Source organism: Carassius auratus, chromosome 5 (genome assembly GCF_003368295.1).
Source record: "Carassius auratus strain Wakin chromosome 5, ASM336829v1, whole genome shotgun sequence".
Taxonomy (NCBI): domain Eukaryota; kingdom Metazoa; phylum Chordata; class Actinopteri; order Cypriniformes; family Cyprinidae; genus Carassius; species Carassius auratus.
Genome location: NC_039247.1, coordinates 20,298,973 through 20,318,950, shown reverse-complemented (window position 1 = coordinate 20,318,950; position 19,978 = coordinate 20,298,973). Strand labels below are relative to the sequence as shown.

The 19,978-nt window shown below is 35.1% G+C and overlaps 2 protein-coding genes across 4 annotated transcripts; both read left to right on the top strand.

The window, feature by feature from the left end:
* Window positions 1-579: 579 nt before the first annotated feature.
* On the top strand, window positions 580-13,267 carry LOC113080357 (snRNA-activating protein complex subunit 4-like). The gene is made up of 24 exons (XM_026252523.1): window positions 580-742; window positions 1,306-1,446; window positions 1,797-1,837; window positions 1,958-2,045; window positions 2,217-2,239; window positions 2,338-2,484; window positions 2,607-2,732; window positions 2,823-2,901; window positions 3,269-3,350; window positions 3,646-3,747; window positions 4,237-4,309; window positions 4,419-4,583; window positions 4,741-4,891; window positions 5,211-5,317; window positions 5,485-5,579; window positions 7,187-7,281; window positions 8,327-8,409; window positions 8,502-8,996; window positions 9,112-9,198; window positions 9,432-9,579; window positions 10,544-10,614; window positions 10,697-10,762; window positions 10,896-10,926; window positions 11,060-13,267. Exons 2-24 carry the CDS (start codon window positions 1,323-1,325, stop codon window positions 12,904-12,906), a joined length of 4,326 nt encoding a protein of 1,441 aa, XP_026108308.1. The 5' UTR covers window positions 580-742; window positions 1,306-1,322; the 3' UTR covers window positions 12,907-13,267.
* A 645-nt stretch (window positions 13,268-13,912) lies between these two features.
* LOC113080339 (caspase recruitment domain-containing protein 9-like) lies at window positions 13,913-19,082 on the top strand. 3 transcript variants are annotated; one of them, XR_003281844.1, is made up of 12 exons: window positions 13,913-14,214; window positions 14,393-14,530; window positions 14,956-15,281; window positions 16,214-16,393; window positions 16,470-16,613; window positions 17,108-17,233; window positions 17,442-17,630; window positions 17,900-17,935; window positions 18,098-18,146; window positions 18,237-18,269; window positions 18,357-18,436; window positions 18,563-19,082. XR_003281844.1 is itself a non-coding variant. In XM_026252508.1 (12 exons), exons 1-12 carry the CDS (start codon window positions 14,013-14,015, stop codon window positions 18,654-18,656), a joined length of 1,608 nt encoding a protein of 535 aa, XP_026108293.1. In that variant the 5' UTR covers window positions 13,913-14,012; the 3' UTR covers window positions 18,657-19,082. The 3 variants fall into 3 exon arrangements, 1 of the variants encoding a protein (XP_026108293.1); XM_026252508.1 differs by having other exon boundaries at window positions 18,237-18,280; XR_003281845.1 differs by lacking the exon at window positions 18,237-18,269.
* Window positions 19,083-19,978: the final 896 nt, after the last annotated feature.

The window sequence follows — 19,978 nt, the reverse complement described above, 5'->3', positions numbered from 1 at the left end:
TTATCTTCTTTTGTGTTTAGCAGGAGAAAGGAAACCATACAGGTTTGGAACAACTTGAGGGAGAGTAAATGATGACAGAATTTTCATTTTTGGGTGAACTGCCCCTTTAAAGTTTAAATGTGTACAATAACAATGTACCCATTTTGCTTATTTCCTCTTAACACTTAATTACTAATTACCAAGTGTTAAAACAGGCAATTCCGCTAAAAGCTCACCTTGTCTCACTGTCACATCCACCTCACTGTCACTGCTTTCACCTGGCCATGATGAGGGGCCTGCTTCTGCAGGGTCTGAAACTGAAATATATGGCTTCAAATGGTTGCTAAAATATCCTTTATTGTCATAATACCTTTTTTGATGATAGATGAAAAAACTATTTTATTTATCTATTTTTTAACATACACAGTAACTATGCTAAACATTAAAGTAATATGTATAAATGTAATGTTAATTTACTAACGTAGTAATGAACATATTAAAACCTAATTCTTTGATAGCTGAGAAGCACTGGGACTTTTATTATGAAGTGTGAGTGAAGATGACGCTCTATTTCCGCGCCTTTCACGTGTGTAACTACGGTTTGTACACACATGACGTTGCATGAGCGTAGAGTAGTTTCACCAGGGAGGAATTATTCTTGACAGTTAAAGTACGGTTTATGTAAATATTTGTTTGCAGACAGCCATCAAAAGAACGACTTTAGTTTATCGTGCAATACTTGTAAATCTAGTTAGCAAAGTCCGTAAGTGTACTCTTTGTAAACTTGCTGCTGTCAAGGGAAATTTGAATGGGTCAAAAGTGCATATATATATATATATATATATATATATATATATATATATATATATATATATATATAATAAACTATTACATTTCATTGGACTTAAGAACTGTATGTAAAATGAAATCAAGAGACATTGTAAACCAACCTTTTACATTTTCTCAGTGTTTTAAATATGTAACCAACACCTTTTATGTAACTTTTTTTAACATTTTAAATTCAGCGGTAGTCTGTCTTTGGTGAAAACATTGCTGTAGATTCAAAATGATGCATGATCAAATGACAGAGGTTTCATTGATTGTTTTATGGAAAGTAAAACTAAAATTGACAGGAGAATAAAGCAGACTTTGTTGTGTAGTTAAAGGAACCTCTTAAGACCAGTGAGATATGCCAAAAATAATATTAATAAAATATATTAATATAATAATATCTTAATAATAATATTTATGCACTTTACACGCCTGCAAATGAGTAAGATCGCATTGGCAAAGTGTACAGTGTTGTAACCTGTCAAATGTTTTCAGATCGCTCCTGGTCTTACATGGAATCGAATGAGTTACTTGAGAAAAGGGATAAAATCCAGAGGGAGATTTTGGCTCTTGAGAGTACTCTGGGTGCAGACAGCAGCATCACAGACCTTCTGTCATCTGACAGCAGCAGTAATGGTGAGAGAGAGAGATATATATATAATCTAACTGTGAGAGAGAGGCCCGTCTCTCCTCTGTCTTTTGGGCATCCCATTGCACTAATTTACCAGTGAGTGAATTAAGTGAATCATGAATCAACTTAATCATAAATGAATAATTATTTTAGATCAAATGTGTTCACAAAATTTTCTGAATGATTCAGTAGTGATCTAAAAATAAATTGATGAAATCTTTACTCACCATTCCCAAATGACTGGAATGGTGATGGAAAAGTTACAGAATTGCTTTGGCCAAAAAGTGTAGGAGCCTTGTTTTTGACTTGTGCTCTGTGCTTTACATTAAAGTAATATATAATGTTTCTGTGACAGATGGTGAATCTGATAACAGTGGACCTGAAGTTGAAGGAGGGGTAAGAATCTAAAAAGCCAAATGGTCACTATAGAAATGAAGCACACTATAGAAATAAAATGTAATAATCTTCTTGCAATGTTTTTTTTTTCATTGTTATATTGCTTGTAATTGCCTCTAGGAGCGTGGTGACTTGGAGGCAGAGCGCCTGCGGATACAGAAGGAGATTGAAGAGTTAGAGAATACACTTGGTGCTAGTGTATTGGAAGGTAAATAATATCTTATTGTCTATATCAATTTTCAACAGCCTGAAAAACGTACTTTTAAATATATGATGCATAATCTGAAAAGTCAGTTGCAATTTATTATTGGGTGTTGGGTCTGCTGTTTCAGCTATACAAATAATTAATATTATATGTATTTTATTTTTTGCAAAACAGAGAGTGAACATGACAATGATTCTGTGAGTTACCACTTTGTTCCTTTGATACATGCTTTAATTATATTTTCCCATTATTGTTTTAAAATGCTTATAATACAGTAATGTTCTGCTCTTATTAGAGTTATGAAGACAGTGATGATGATGATGGTTTGGATCTTCCTCAAAATGTGGAGACTTGCCTGCAAATGAATTTGGTCTATCAGGAGGTGTTGAAAGAGAAGCTAGCTTTCCTGGAACAAGTCCTCAGTGAGAATCATCAGCAGCAGGTGAACAACAAACATCAGGGCTGTAGTTCACTGAAACGGAGTCTTCATGCCTTCATGATTGCATGAGTTTAATTACAGCAGAAGTATTTTAAAACTTTTGATTTTAAACTGTGCCTCCAAAGAAAGAGATTGAGGCCCAGATCTCTGCCTCAAGCTCTTCTAGCTGCTCCTTACCAGGAGTTCCCCCTCAGAAACAATTTCTTGGATACTTCATGAAGCCTTACTTCAAAGACAAACTCACCGGTCTGGTATGTTACGATCTTGCATCCCAGAATTATCATTGTTAAGATTTGTTTATTTATTTGTATATCATTTTTTTCCCTTTGTTTGCTTTCTAGGGCCCTCCAGCAAATGAAGAAACCAAAGCAAAGCTGAGTCATGGTACCAGACCCATTGAGGAGCTGAAAATAAAAAGATGTATGTTTTGTGACAGCATGGTTTTATATATATATATATATATATATATATATATATATATATATATATATATATATATATATATATATATATATAAATTTGTATCTTAGTGATTTTATATATATAAATATATATATATATATAAATATATATATATATATATATATATATATATATATATATATATATATATATATATATATATATATATATATATTATATATATATATATATATATATATATATAAAATCACTAAGATACAAATTTATATATATATATATATATATATATATATATATATATATATATATAACTTGTATCTAAGTGATTTTTGTATAAAAATTAAATGCTGGTTATTTCTTTCAGGGGATGGTTGGCAGAAAACGTTGCTGACCAATGCAGTTGCCAAAGACACTATGAAACGGATGCTACAGCCCAAATTATCCAAGTGAGTTCTGGACAACAGAAAACCATACCTAAACATCTTCCCTGTCTGTTCTATTTGGGCACAAAGAAGTTATTTAGATATGCAAGTTTGCTTTCTCAGTAAATGTAAGCGTTATTATTATTACCTTTATTTAACCAGAATAAAACTCATTGAGATTAAAAATCTCTTTTCCAAAAGCGTCCTGGCCATGACGTGTATATTTTATAAGTTATGTGTATGGGTTATGTGTGTATTTTTGTCGAAAATGGCTGTTTTTAGAAATGTTGAGTTTGAGATGTTTCATTTGTATTCATAGGCTGGACTATCTGAGTGCCAAGATGTCTCAAGCTGATGATGAGAGAAAAGAAGAACTGAAAAAACAAATGGATTTAATTGAGAAAGAAATTGTAGAAATAAGGTAACCATAGTTTAAGCACCTTAAGATTGAGTTATTTGTGTATTTACTGAAATAATTATATGCAGTTATAATCTAATAAAAGATTTCGAATTCAAATAAATGATGTTCTTTTGAAATTCCTATTTGTCAAAGGATCCTAAAAAAAAGGCATATTAAACTGTTTACAACATTGATAATTATCAGAAATGTTTCTTGAACATCGAATCAGCATATTGGATTTCTAAAGGATCGTGTGACACTGTATACTAGAGTAATAGTTGCTGAAAATTCAGCTTGGCCATCACTGGAATAAATCAGATTTAAAAATATATTCACATCGAAATCAGTTGAATTATAATAGTATTTCTCAGTATTACTGTTTTAATAGCCTTGGGGAGCATAAGAGACTTCTTTCAAAAGCATTAAAAACCTCACAGACCCCCAAACCTTTGAATGGTTGTGTAATTGGTGTGCAATAAAATGTGTAATCAGACTTTATAATATCATCAGTGCCCTGAAAGACGATCAGCTATTGGGTAATCGCCATGACGATCATGACTGGGAGAAAATATCAAATATTGACGTAAGTGATGTCGTTATTTTATTAAGATGCATCCATATAAATCTTGTTTTGTCTTATAACGTCAGTTTTCAATTTCAAAAGCATGAGAGAACTTGTTTGTGTCTGATAGTTTGAAGGTTTGCGACAGGCTGAGGATTTGAAAAGGTTCTGGCAGAACTATTTACACCCCTCCATTGACAAGTCAGTGTGGAAACAGGACGAGATTGACAAACTGAAAGGAATTGTAGAAAAGTACAATTGCTGCCGTTGGGACAAAATCGCAGAGGCTCTTGGGGTAAGGGAAGAGAAATTCAAGCACTTTCAAAACAGATGCTGATGTTAACATGGTTAACAACAGGTTTTTAATATGTTTAACAATACTGCCTTCACCTCGTGTGTATATGTATACTTTTTACATATATATATGTAATGTTTTGTTTTTGTTTTTCCAGACAAACAGAACGGCTTTCATGTGCTTCCAGACTTACCAGCGCTACATTTCAAAGACCTTCAGAAGGAGAGAGTGGACAAAAGAGGAAGATGAGATCCTCAGAAAACTGGTTGAAAAAATGAGATTTGGCAACTACATTCCCTACATACAGAGTGAGACATATGGGTCTTCTTGAGCTCTTGTGCTGAATGTTGCACATTTGTTTCTGAAATCGATGTTTCAGACTCTGCAATCAGCTTGGATAAGCCAAATTAATATATAATAGCTGATATATAATATAGTTAGAAACAAAATCAAGGGAACAGCAAGATATTGATCACACAAAATGTGTACTTGCATCTGACTGCACTTTTAAATGCTTTAAATGCAAGAATATGTCCTTTATGACAGGTTTCATTTACTTCAGTTGTGCTTTGGAAATAAGTATGTATCATAGGGGCTATTTATTTGTATTATTTATTATCTCCACAGTGTCATACTTCATGGAGGGCCGTGATGGATCACAGCTGGCATATCGCTGGACGTCCGTTTTGAATCCTTCTATAAAGAAAGGCCCCTGGTCCAAAGAGGAGGACCAAGTATGGAGCTGACTTAATTATTGATATTGTAATCTCTTACAATAAATGTGAAACTGATTTAATGCATTGCCTTTTTTTTGTCAGTGAAGACACAATGTTTTCAAATCTGTTGCATGCCAAATTTGACTAATCAGTTTCACTAATTTGACGAACTGCTTTCATATCAGTTGTTGCGGAATGCTGTCGCAAAATATGGCATCAAAGAATGGGGGAAAGTCAGACTGGAAGTGCCGGGCAGGATTGACAGTGCTTGTCGTGACAGGTAAAGTATGACGCATTTTAAGAAAAGTAAATGTACAGGTGCTTCTCAATAAATTAGAATGTCGAGGAAAAGTTCATTTATTTCAGTAGTTTAACTTGTGTATTAAATAAATTCAATGCACACAGACTGAAGTAGTTTAAGTCTTTGGTTCTTTTAATTGTGATGATTTTGGCTCACATTCAACAAAAACCCACCAATTAACGGTCAACAAATTAGAATACTTCATAAGACCAAAAAAAAACATTTAGTGAATTGTTGGCCTTCTGGGAAGTATGTTCATTTACTGTACATGTACTCAATACTTGGTAGGGGCTCCTTTTGCTTTAACTACTGCCTCAATTCGGCATGACATGGAGGTGATCAGTTTTTGGCACTGCTGCGGTTGTATGGAAGCTCAGGTTTCTTTGATAGTGTCCTTCAGCTCATCTGCATTTTCTGGTCTCTTGTTTCTCATCTTCCTCTTGGCAATAATCCATAGATTCTCTGTGGGGTTTATGTCTGGTTAGTTTGCTGGCCAGTCAAGCACATCAACACCATGGTCATTTAACCAACTTTTGGTGCTTTTGGCAGTGTGGGCAGGTGCCAAATCCTGCTGGAAAAAAGCTGTTCAGTAGAAGGAAGCACGAAGTGCTCCAAGATTTTTTGGTAAACGGGTGCAGTGACTTTCAAAAAACACAATGGACCAACACCAGCAGATGACATTGCACCCCAAATCATCACAGACTGTGGAAACTTAACACTGGACTTCAAGCAACTTTTGCTTTGAGTTTCTCCACCCTTCGTCCAGACTTGCTTTCCAAATGAAAAACAAAACTTGTTCTCATCTGAAAAAAGGACTTTGGACCAATGGCAACAGTCCATTTCTTCTTATCCTTAACCCAGGTAAGATGCTTCTGACATTATCTGTGGTACAGGAGTGGCTTAACAAGAGGAAAACGACAACCATAGCCAAATCTCTTGACACGTCTGTGTGTGGTGGCTCTTGATGCCTTGACCCCACCCTCGTTCCATTCCTTGTGAAGGACACTCAAATTCTTGAACCCATTTTGCTTGACAATCTTCATAAGGCTGCGATTCTCTCAGTTGGTTGTGCATATTTTTATCCCACACTTTTTCGTTCCACTCAACTTTCTGTTAACATGCTTGGATACAGCACTCAGTGAACAGCCAGCTTGTTGGCAATGCATTTTTGTTACTTACACTCCTTGTGAAGGGCGTCAATGATTGTCAGAGACCATTTTGAAGTCTCAGGAAACCTTTGCAGGTTTTTTGAGTTGATTAGCTGATTGGCTTCTAATATTTTAATTTGTTGAGATAGTAAATTGGTAGCTTTTGTGAAATGTGAGCCAAATCATCACAATTAAAAGAAAAAAAGACTTGATCTACTTCAGTCTGTGTGAATTGAATTTATGTAATACATGAGTTTCACAATTTGAGCTGAATTACTGAAATAACTTTTCCTCGACATTCTAATTTATTAAAAAGCACCTGTATGCTCTGCAACTAATCTTTCATAATAACATCCCTGAAATAATTTGAACACCCAAATCAATCTGGCTGGATCGACTAGTGCTAGATACGTAAATATAAACAATTTTGCATCTTAGGTATTTGGATTGTCTTCAGGAACATGTGAAAAAGGGGCCTTGGAGCGAAGACGAGGTGGAACTACTAAAAGAAAAGGTTAAGAAATATGGTGTTGGTAAGTGAAATCTCAAATTAGCATTAATAAGTCTTAAAATAGGCAGAAACAATATCTAGTATGCATTTAAATTTGGGGCTGCACAATTAATCAAATTTCCAATCATAATTATGATTACAGATACCACAATTATGTAAAAAATAGAAAAAAAAAGTCCATGTTTATTTTCTTTCTACAGGTTATCCTAAGGGTTTATCCATTGTTTAAATTTTTGTTTTAGAATAAAATTATAATAACATGCATATTTTCTTTTTTAATTTAAAGAAGAAAACAAAACCATGTATAGCTGACATTTGAGTCTTAATGCCATAGAAAAGCAATACTTTTTTTTCAGGAAGAGTGTTTTCAAAATGCTTATTTACATATAAATTAATATAGCACATAGTTGCTTCAAACTATGATATAAAGCTATTCAAGCGTTCAGTTGTGATAATCATAATTTATCATCACAGTTTCAGAACAATCAAATAAAAATATTTTATAAAACTGTTTTACTGTATTTTATCAAATACTGTATATACAGCCTGGGTGAGCATAAGAGACTTTAAAAACATGAATAATTCTAAATAACACTCTTTTAAGTGGTAGTGTATTTAAATAACTAATGACCATTATGTCAAGGCCAACTCATGATGTTACTTTAGAGAGGAGATAGTTCATCATGAAACATTGAAATAATTTTTGTTATATATATATATATATATATATATATATATATATATATATATATATATATATATATATATATATATATGGAGAAAATCTAACAAAAGGAATAGTTTCACTGTTCAACTTCTTGAAATGACGTACAAAAATTCTTAAACCAACAGATTTTATTTTCATTTTACTTTTACTCAGAGCTCATAGTTTCATGGTAAGTATAATATACTATAATATAGTATAGTATAATAACATAATTTACATTTTTGATGCATTATTTAAATTATTTTACATTTTACTTTTTTTGGCCATTGGTCCTCAGTCAAGTTAGATTTTTGGCCCTTCGTATTAAAATGTTTGGGCACATCTGCTCATTAATTTCCAGGCAAGTGGAGTAAGATTGCCTCTGAGATCCCAACCCGGATTGACTGTCAGTGCCTAAGCAAGTGGAAATTACTAACACAAGCTGTAAGTTCATTCTTCAGTAAATCTTGCATCCTTCAAAAAGATTAAATGTCAAAAATAAACATAAACATTCTGTGGTTGTTGTTTTCCTTCAGAGTGAGAGTAAAGAGCATCGGAGTAAAGGCATAAAAAGAAAAAGGACAACAGTGCCACAAAAAAGTAAAAGACAAAAAGTATTGAAAAGAAACATTAAACAAGAGATTATCACCAGCTCCGAGGACGAAAACCAGATAATAAATAATATGGACAGTGATGTTGAATCAGATGTTCCCAAACATCTGGAAATACCTCAAAAACAGGAAATACCACGAAAGGACTACGTACAGCCAGATATGAAGGAATGGATACCTGTCAATGCAAACACAGCAGTTCATTCTCTAGGAACTGTCAGGACTGTGTGGGTCTGTCCTCCAACCATCGAGGATGAGCTAGATGAATCCTCTACAAAATCTGTCTTCGACCGCATTCGATCAGAGAAGAGCAAATGTCCAAAAGTCATGCTCAGTTTCGTGCGCAATACTGTCCTGAACCACTGTGGAAACCTGGAAAGAACTTACGTAGGTTTAAAACCTACTGTCCTGCAGAGTCAGGTAAGATGTTTTCTTTCTCTTTTTAGGTCAGACCCATTTTTAGTTATTTTTTTTATTTTATATATATGTTCTGCAATGCTTCTGTGTAAAAATGAATTTAATTTCATGCATGCAGACTGACGATGAGAATGCCATGCTCAAGGTGTCCCTGAGTGACATTAAACTCTTCCTACAGTGCAAGGGAGCCTCTGTTAGTAAGAAGGTACGGTTAACACAGATGATACTCGATGTAACATTTATAGTACATAACATAAGACCATTATTATTAAGTATGTTAGAAAATAGTTGCCACTTTCTAAGAGCTTATAAGATTTAAAACTATATTCTCTATAGACTATTAAGGCAGTATTGTCTTTATAATATCATGCTTGCTATATAATAATACACTTACTTTACATTGATTGTATGCATTTTTCCTTTCAAAATGACCTAAAGGAGAAAACGACAAGTCCAATGAATATAAAGAAAAAAAGGCCAGCTCGGAACATGGCTAGTCTTACTAATGACCTCCTTAAAGCCATCACCCCATGGATTGGTAATGTGATCCTGCCTGCTCCAGTGAATGAAAATACATTTTGCCAAGGTATAGACCCTTGTTTCACTTCAGACAAAACCCCTTAACATTTGTGGGTTCTTGTGGTACTGAAGCAATGTTTTAGCAACCTCACACATCAGACAGTTAATTACATGCCACTGTAAATGGCAATAGGACCACTGGGAGGAGCCAGAGGAGCTTGATTTTTTTCACAGATTATCTGTCTCATATTCTACTGTCAGGACATAATGACAGGTTTAACAAATATGTAAAAAATATATTTTTACAAATGTTCCCTACTGCAGCTTTAACTGAAGATACATTTACAAAATTAAGTTTATGCTTAAAACAAGAACAAATATCTGTCAACAGTATATATGAAGATTTCCATTTTAATAAAGTATATTTGTTCATGTTTAAAATCTAAATACATTTTACTGGTAACAAGTAAGTAGATGTATCATGATTAAAGACATGATTCCAGACATTTGCACTGGAACAAAAAGTTAACAAAGCTATTTCCATTCTAGTTCTAGTGTTTGGGAGGAGACATATTCAAGCCTTAAGCAATTATTGTTCTATATTTTATGTAAAATGAATTACAAAATAATGGAGATGCGCCCTCCAGAAACTTGTGTTCTGCAAGTTTGCAACCTCCCAATCTCAATTTGAATATCTGAGACTTTACTCATTTAAAAAAAAACATCTTAAGACTCATCTTTTTAACCAGCACTGGACCAACTAACACTAGCAATTACCTTTTCTTGTCTAAAAGCGTTTGCTAAATGATTAAATGTAAAAGACATTTTATCTAGAAAATATTGTTTTACATATTAAAACAATTTATAAAACCAGTAGAAACCCCATGGACGTAAAATTAGTTGCAACTACAATTCACACTGACTTTAAGCAATAGGTTCAGTTTATAGGACTCTAGTGTGCAGATATAATTCAAGTAAAAAATTCAAGGCATTATTTTTTTTTCAATAATTAATCAATTATCTTTTTACAGGTGATATTGTTGGAATGAAAGCAGCAGACATCACTCTTCCAAAAACATCAGTGTTGTCATTTTTCCTCAAAGTAAGCCTACTAACTTTGTGAACCCTTACGATTAAATAAAATAAATAAAGATGTTTCACGTGGTTGTGTTTTCTTAACACAGGCTTTTCAAATAGATATCAAGGGTTGCAGGAATGTCTTTGAAATTCAGCAAAAGTTCAACATTAAGGTATTTTTCAATCCAGCATCATAAGTTATTTAGCCTAGTCATCATAATTTGTTGCAGATGTGCATATGAGTATGCAGTATTTCTTAAAAGAAAGTAATACTCCTAAGATTAGTGTTGTCTTGTCTTTTTTCAGAAGCCAATCGCTCAATCAAAACCGAGAACAGGTATGTCAGTTTATATTTATCCATTTTAAATTCTTGAAATGCAACAAATAATGCACTTATCTGATTCTTTCTGCCATAATATGCTTAATGTGAATGTTTCCTTTCTATGGTTATTTGGCTCTTCCTCAAAAAGTGTCAGCAATTATTAAAGAGGCAAACCAGAAAGCAGAGTACGAGAAACCTGCAGAACCTCCTCAACGTCCACCTCCCCTGCAGCCGGTGGTTTTTAACCCTCCCCAGCAGCCAGTCAGGCAGATGACAACCCCTGCTTTGATTCATCCCAGAACTCTTGTCATTACACAGCCATACAAACAGAGGACAGTACTACCACAGTCACCACCACAAGCTGTATCACAGATTCCTCTACCACTAATACAGCAGACAACACCTGCCCAACCAGTTATGGCCTCAACCCCCAAATCACCAAGTGTAGAGGCCTCAAACCGCATTGAATCTACAAAACAAATCCACAAACCTACTGAGAAAGTCCAAGCCCTAAAGGAAGAGTCGCTGAAACGAAACCAAAGCAAACCGAATGTTGTTTTTCAGACCATCACATTGCAGACGCAGCCAGTAAACTGGATTCTTGCCCCCACCAATTTGGTACAAGTAACCGGTCCGCTTTCTGCTAATATCCCAAGCAACCAGACACTAACTGTGCCAAACATTTCCCCCGTGAATAACCGTATTCGTCCATGCATCTCAACCAGTCTATACCCATCATCATCTACCTTTGTTGTTGCTGCTTCCTCTGACAATCCTGCCCTTATATATTCTCCAGTCTCTAATGCCTCCAGAGATACCCTGAAGACTTCCTCCTCTGTGAACATTAGCCCCAAAGGCATCCAGGTGCCTCTTTCACCTACTTCGACCTTAGTACAGAGCAAAAGTGTGCTACATAGTGTTCAGATGTTATCTCCAACACCTAAAGAGGACCAGAAAAGTGCACACATTGAAGCTATGAAGAACTCCTCAGACTCCTCTTCTGATGAATCCATTGTAAAGCAATATCAGACCTCTACACCAACTGGTTCCAGAGTATCTCCTGCTGTTTTCAGCATTCTTCCAGTTCCCTTGACTGTGGCACCTCCGGCTAATCCACCAGTCCCATCCAAGCCAACAAATAATTCTGCAGTGGCAAAGTCTCCTGGTGTTAATGAAAATGGCTACGTTCCTGTAAGAACTATTCAGCTGCCAACCTTCATCCAACAGAAATGTTCACCCCACACAATATTGAGCCCCCTTTCTACTTCTAGAAGACTGCTCCAACCAATTGCTCCTTCACCTCAGTTTATAGCTCAATATCCTCATATTGTGGCTCCATTAGCTCAGATTATGGCTCCATCACCTCAGATAGGGGCTCCACCAGCTCACATTGTTGCTCCATCAACTCAGTTTGTTGATCCATTACCTTGGATTGTGGCTTCATCACCTCAGATTGCGGCTCCATTAGAAGTACCTCAAATCATAACATCAAGTGAACCATTGCTCCCTTTTCCTGATATTCCCTCTGATGTTGTTAGCTTTAATCCTCACTTGATATTCCCTGAGCAGTCATCTGAAGTAGATGACTGGATGAATGGAAAAGGTGGAATTACTCTACCTCATCTGGAGCTGTCTTTGCCTTACCTTCCACCGTCTGCCGCCAGCATCAAAACACTGACTTCTTTGCTCAAAGTTAAACAATCTCTGCTTGCAGCTGCAGTGAATATCCTGCCAGATGAATATCAAAATCACAGAGAGGAAGAAGACCAAGTCGCTGCCATCTGCAAAATGATTGCTGAAAGGTTTGCCTCAAATCCAGCATACCAGCTTTTGAAGGCTCGTTTCTTGTCATGCTTCACCCTACCAGCCCTTTTGGCCTCTATAAACCCTTCTGAGAAATGTCAGTCGCCTACAGATGACAATAGTGATGATGCTGAGGTCTTGTATTTACAAAAGAGAGAGAAAAGGATTCAGCCACCAGCTACAGTAAGTTGAAATGAAAATGAAGCAGCAGCAAAACATTTTTCAGGAATCGGGACAAAAAGGCAAACGAGTCGCTGTTGAGTTACATAAGATTCATCAGCTGAATGAATGCCAGCAGCTTCAGATTTTGTATAGTTCAAGATGAATGTAGACAAGTGTACCACTACAAAAAATTCAATATTAGAGTTCAAGGGACCAATCTGATATTAATTGCACTCATTTATTTTACTCGATCCATATGCTTTAAGAACATTTAGTGTGTCCTAACAAGTTTCTTGAAAAATAAAAAATAAAGACTTTTGCACTGAATTATTATGTACTTTAATTTTGTTAATGTTACTGCTTTTTGAATAAATTGTTCTGTTGAATTGTGAAATGTTGTCATTTTTTGGGTTCTTTGTGTTTTTATATTATAAGCATTTACATTTTGTATGCTTTTATGTTACATAATCATGATGTGCAACCCACACCTGAATCAAAAAGTTTGTGAAATAAAAATAAAAAAATCATACATTTATAAATTATTTTATATATTCAATACCACTTGGTAAAAGTAAGGAATTTCCTGGGTTTTTAAACTAAACTAATTTCACGTGAGATTAGAAGATTAGTATCTTATTAGTAGCTGTTGTATTTTACATGAAGCTGGAAGCCTAACAAGGAATGCCAAGTTGTGATCACAGAGACACCCTATTAATAATTAGATTAGATTCAACTTTATTGTCTTTGAACATGTAAGGTACAAGGCAATTAAATGCAGTTAGCATCTAACCAGAAGTGCAATAAGCAGTAAGCACAGAATATACAAGGTCTATTGTATATGATGGTTGACTATACATTTTCTTCAGAAAATGTAAAAAAAAAAGAAAAGAAAAAAATTGTATGTACTCATTCTGCGACCAAATACCGCCGAAAGTGCATTGCATCTCAAAATTTTTGTTGTGAAATAGAGGGAAATAAAAAAATAAAAAAACTGCAATGACACCTGGAAAAAGGGAACTCCGTGAACTTCATTTCCTTTTTCAGTTTACAGACCAGCTGAATGTGTAACGCACGCTTAGGCTTAAAACCTGCCATCAAACAACTATTTTCAAGCCAACATAGAGCTAGTGTCAGTCATGTCCGACGGTCCAGGGGGTTTTGAGATGGAGGAGGATGATGAGTGCTGGGCACGGCTGGAAGACTACAGAATGCTGCTTATCAAGACCATTGAGCCCTCAAGGATAACACCTTATCTGAGACAGTGTAAAGTGCTGAGCAGCGAGGATGAAGAACAGATCTATAACGACCCCAGTCTGGTTATCAGACGCCGAAAAGTTGGTAAGTGTCTTTCTAGACCACCTAAAGTTTAACTGTTTTAAAACATTAATTATGCAGCAAATATTGTTGAAAGAAATAGTTACTGTATAATGTGAAGCGTTCTATCTTATTTTCTAAGTATGTTTATATGAAGTGGTATCTAGATGTGGTTCAGAAATGACTTTTTATCCACTTATAGGGGTGCTGCTGGACATATTACAAAGAACTGGCATCAAAGGATATGAGGCCTTTCTAGAGAGTTTGGAGCTAGACTACCCAGATGTATACCGCAAAATCACCGGCAAAGAGCCTGCTAGGGTCTTCTCCGTACTTATTGGTAAGCTGTAGGCCAACAGCAGTTGATTTGTATACCTTAAAAAAATATAAAATAAATGTTAAGCATAAAATACCTTAGTCACAACTTTTAAGTGAATAAAAATCATAATTGCTCTAAAAACTGCTATCATCATAGGCTAAAGGAGAACAGACGTTAAATATGGCCACAGGATTTTTGACCAGGTGGCCGTAAGGGTAGGCTACTAAAAAGGGTCCTTAGAGAGGATATATTAATAAACTGTACTAATATTAAGCTAATATTTAAAATGATAGTATAATAATAAGTTATTATATTGTGTTAGAGAAACAATTTTTGCTTTTTATGAGAGTCCAGAAGCATAGCTAGAAATGCTGAGCCTATTGACAGTATTGTGCCATGGGTCTGTATGCAAACTGGTTTCTAGAAGTCTCTGTCTGTTCACCCAGACACTGCCGGTGAGTGTGGCCTCACTCAGTTCCTCATGAGCGAGGTCGCTCGCCTACAGAAGCTCGCACAGGACGAACGGAGGAAGCGACTCGAAGTGTCTGCGCAGGCGGCGGAGCAGCTGGACGCCATCCGCCAGCTGCAGCTGTGTGAGAGCGAGCTGCACAAACAGCAGGACCGCGTGCAGCGCATCCGAGAGGAGCGCGAGCGCACGTGCGAGGAAGCGCGCAAACTGAGAGACGAGAATTACCGATTGATGCACGACTTGACCCGATTAAGCGAGGAGAAGAACTGCGCGCTCATGTGTAACAGAGACCTCCAGCTCGAGGTGATCAGTCAGTCCACCAGGAAAACATGTCCTGGTCATAGTTCACAACTACGTCCAAAGATAGAAATAAGAAATTAAATGCATTTATTTGTTTGCAGTTATGGTAATAATTGTAATGGAGTACTGCAGTGATTGTTTTTTTTTTCTCGTATAGACCAACCTAGAAGTTACATCTCCCTGGTGCCCTCAACGAGATCTATATAAGATTATTTATTTACTTTTGAATTGTTGCTGAAAATAAGCTTTGTGACCTGCAACAAACAAAAGTGTATGATTCTTATGTGTTTTATCATACTCTTCAGAAATGAACTACATTTTTATGAATTTTGAAGTTTAAATGGAAGCTAGCAAAACGTAGGCTTTAAACAATACAACACAGTCGCATTACGTAAACGAGAGTCTCGAGACCATCAGTTCCGGCAGCTCTTTTAGTGTTTATTTAAAAACATTTTCTCTGAAAGTCTGAGTAAGAATAGTTTGCATGAACGTAATTCTGAACATAATGAGGCTGTAAAGAATTTGATAAAAGAAGACAGCGAGTAACGCTAGATGAGTTTTTCTGTTTGCCGTGAAGACTTTTAATTTCCCTGACAACCTCTGCAGTCCCAATTAGCCACATCTTAACCAAAACCCTTTTTCAAGAAAAGTAAATGCTTTATAAAATATTTTCATAAAATAAATTGGGCTTATGCTTGCATGCTTTATTTTAGGCAGTTAGCCAAATGCCCGAAAAAAACTATTGATGTAAGAACCGTAAGTCCTATAATTGCTAATTCTTTCTGAGTTTTGGCCTACAGAAATACGTCATGCCCGTTACATGTCTATGAATGCCACACGTCAAATATTGTTAATATTAAACGTTTTTCTCTTTAAATTTGATCTTTTCTCTTTGTGTATTTTCTTTTCCCCATATTTTTGTTCCTTTCTATAAGATTGAGAAATTGAAACACAGCTTAATGAATGCAGAAAGTGACTCAAAGATCCAACGGAAAAAGACAATAACCTTGAAAAATGCCATGGAGCAGAGGCCAAGTCCAGAGCTGATCTGGCAGATGCAGAGAGAAAAGGACATCCTTACAGCTCGTATACAAGAGCTCGAGAGTGCTTGCAAGGTAAATCAGTCTCACTTAGACTACACTAATCAAAATATGAACAAGAATGCCTAATACTCACAATTCATTGACACAGGTCCAAACTCTGGAGCACGAAAAGCTTGATTCACAGTCATTAGAGGAATTCAAGCAACAAATTCAGGCACAACACCAAGAACTGGTGAATGATCTCTACAATCTAAGGAGAGACCTACATGGCACAGAAAAGTTGCGTGATAAGGTAACCTGCATGTGTTTAATTATACATGTAAACTGGATGCAAAGTTAATTTTACTTTGTTTTTTATTATGCATATCATACTGCGAGAAAAACAAACAAAGCTATTTGACTTTCAGCTGTGATGAGCTGTGGTCATTTTGATTTGCTCAGCAAAAGAGTTTTCCTGGAGCATTTCAGTCCTTGGTAGGCCATTAAAAATCCCATGATGTCCTTTGAAAAAGGGTAGGGGTGAAACCCTGGAATCTTAGCTAAATTCTCTAATTGGCCTCCTAATCATCCCCCATATACTGATTGACTACTTCACTCCGTCTCCTCTACACCAGCGCAATATTGCTGCCATAACATCATCCAGGTGGATGCTGCATATTGGTGGTGGCTGAGGAGATTCCCCCCTTCCATTTAAAGTTCTTTGAGAACCCAGAAAAGGGCTAAATGTAACAAATTATTAATTTTTATTATTATTATTATATATATAATTTTGGTTTTATATTTAAGTATCGAGAGGAGAAGGATGAGTTGGAACTGAAGTGCGCAATGCTAAAAAAGGACTCCAAAATGTACCGTGACCGAATGGAAGACATTCTGAAGCAGCTGGAAGAGGTCATCAAAGAAAGAGACAAGGTATCACATTTTCATAGTTGAATATAATGCAACATTTACTTTTGGTCCATGGCCCTAAATCTAGCTTGATTTTTACACTTAATAGTAAAAAGATTGGACATGTCTATATTAGATGAAGAAAGGCCAATCTCTACTCAAATATATTCAATGTATTTGTTGTATGCATCACATTAACCACAGCAGTTGTATGGCACTGCCCTATTGATAGGCTATTTGTACAAGAGAGGAGTATCATTTGGAGAACTCCAAAAATCTCCAAGACAAAGACCAGTACCGCAAACAGATCCGGGAGATGGGCGAGCGTTATGATGAACTTCAAGTCCAGTTGTTTCGAACTCAAGGAGAAGTTCTTGCTCTCCATTCAAAGCTTCGCAAACAGAAAACCCCAATTCAAGTGGTATGTACACTTGAAACTTCTGCTACACAGAGTGAGCGTGACGTGTGAATGAAACATTAGTGATGAATCATTAGTCAGTTCAAAGGGTTAGGCTTCCTGTTATGTCAATCTGATGTAAGCACGTTATCTTTAGATACATAATGTATCATATATATATATATATATATATATATATATATATATATATATATATATATATATATATATATATATATATATATATATATATATAAAATAGTATGTTTATTATGATTTGTTTTATTCCTCAGAACTCAGAAGAATGCTCCTTGCTGAGTTCATTTGAGGTAATTTTAATAGATGCTCTATTAATCATTTAAATGCAAACACTATTAAGAAATAAGATATTTCTGTAATGTCTTTTTCATTTTAAAGTGACATTGTCCTCCACAGCATTTGGTTTGTATTCTTTTTAGTCATTAACAGGGTTGCTTACATTTTGTCCACAGATGAAAAGTCAGACTAGCGAGGAGGAGTCCAGGGAAATGTGTGAAAAGGGTAACACTCAATGTTTTTCTCCACCAGATCTCATGCTCGTAAAACAGACTGTTCTTGTTTTTTAAACCTTGTTCCTGTTTTCTCACAAAGATATGAGCGAAGAGTCTCAGAGCCAAACATCTGGCGAGTACAATGTTGGTATCTTTGGTGTGGATGTTTATGCATGCAGTTATAGTCGCTTCATTTTTTATGCATATTTCATATTTGCAGTATTCCGAGAGGATGTTCTCTGAGGAGGAGAAATCAGCTAACTGCAGACTTAAAGGAAAATGCAACTTTTATTATAGGAGGTTGGTTTTATTGTATTCTTTCATAACTACAATTTAACCATTGAAGCAGAGCTACTACTATATTTCAGATTTTAATTAAACCGACTGATTGGTTTCTAAGCAAACTCCTAATGTGGTCTTGAACAGGAAACGTGCTTTAAGAACCAAAAAAATCACAGACAAAGAGAGTGCGCAGTGCATCCTGGACAACACTTCTGGGAGTGATACAGACGGGATGTGACATACAGCTTTGCACAAGGAGATGAAATGTGGCCTTCTTTGACACTATATTAAAATACAATTTAATGACAATCCAACATGTTTTGCATCCAGTGACCCATAAAACCTGATTAACATTATATCAATGTAATCGTGTTCACTGTCAAAGTATGTCCAGTCAATCACTTATGTTATCATGAGTCTGATCTGCCACATTTCCTGTTATCTATTAATATACATACAACTTTTCATGTAAATCTTGTTCTCTTTTTTTGTTACAGAAACTGATGTTTAAAAATAAACACACCCAAAACATATTCACTGAACTTACTGTATAAGTCTGACATTGATCCCTTTCTAATGGGGGCATGAATTATACTATATGAACCTTTGTGAATGGGATATTCAAATTTTATTTTATTTTATTTTTTTGTTGTTGAAATTGAATTGTAAAATAAAAGTGGCTGAATATATTTGATCAAAAATACAATAAAACATAAAACAAGTGTAATTTGTTTCTGTGATGACAAAGCACTTCTTCAGTGTCTTCAGTGTCACATAAATCTTTGTTATGCATATCCTAGTTCAACAACAGACAAGCATATCTTAATATACATTTTTGCAATCAATTTAGCTGCGTAATATTTTTGTGGAAAACATTTTTTTTCAAGATTGTTAGATGAATAGAAAGTTCAAAAGAACAGCATTTAGATTATCATTTAAAATATTTTGTTACATTAATGAATGTCTTTACTGTCACTGTGTCCTTGCTACTTGAAAATATTATTAATAAAAACCTAATAATTAAAAAGAATCTTACTGTCCCCAAAATTTTGAATGGTAATGTATGTAAAAACACAAACATTTGTTCAAACAGCATTTGTTAATTTTCAGTCAAAGAAACAATAAAGAAACTCAAAAAGACAAAGAAATGCTTTGGCCAAACTGTGTTTAAATTTGATGGAGAAACATTTGCAGATTTCCAAAAGCTGAGATGGGAGGAAGAGCTCCAAAATTGGACAATAATAAAACTTAACAATGCAGTTACCCAGTTCAAGTGTGTGTGTGTGTGTGTGTGTGTATATATATATATATATATATATATATATATATATATATATATATATATATATATATATATATATTTTTTTTTTTTTTTTTTTTTTTTTTTTTTTTTTTTTTAAACTGTGAAAATTCCCTTGCCATAAAAGTAATGCCATGTTGTTTACCAACAAAGTGCATGATTTGTCAGATGACTGTAGCTGCATGGTAATGAAAGTTTTGAAGGTTCTGGCAGGGCCAGCATAATATTATACAGGGGACTTACCTAAAATACACATACTT

Bases quoted from the DNA above. Each gene is read 5' to 3' on its own strand.
- LOC113080357 (XM_026252523.1), top strand. From the start codon at position 1,323: ATGGAATCGAATGAGTTACTTGAGAAAAGGGATAAAATCCAGAGGGAG. The intron at 2,046-2,216 runs GTAAATAATATC...TTTGCAAAACAG, and splicing joins TGGTGCTAGTGTATTGGAAG to AGAGTGAACATGACAATGAT. The intron at 3,351-3,645 runs GTGAGTTCTGGA...TTGTATTCATAG, and splicing joins CTACAGCCCAAATTATCCAA to GCTGGACTATCTGAGTGCCA.
- LOC113080339 (XM_026252508.1), top strand. From the start codon at position 14,013: ATGTCCGACGGTCCAGGGGGTTTTGAGATGGAGGAGGATGATGAGTGC. The intron at 16,394-16,469 runs GTAAATCAGTCT...TCATTGACACAG, and splicing joins AGCTCGAGAGTGCTTGCAAG to GTCCAAACTCTGGAGCACGA. The intron at 18,281-18,356 runs GTTGGTATCTTT...TCATATTTGCAG, and splicing joins AAACATCTGGCGAGTACAAT to TATTCCGAGAGGATGTTCTC.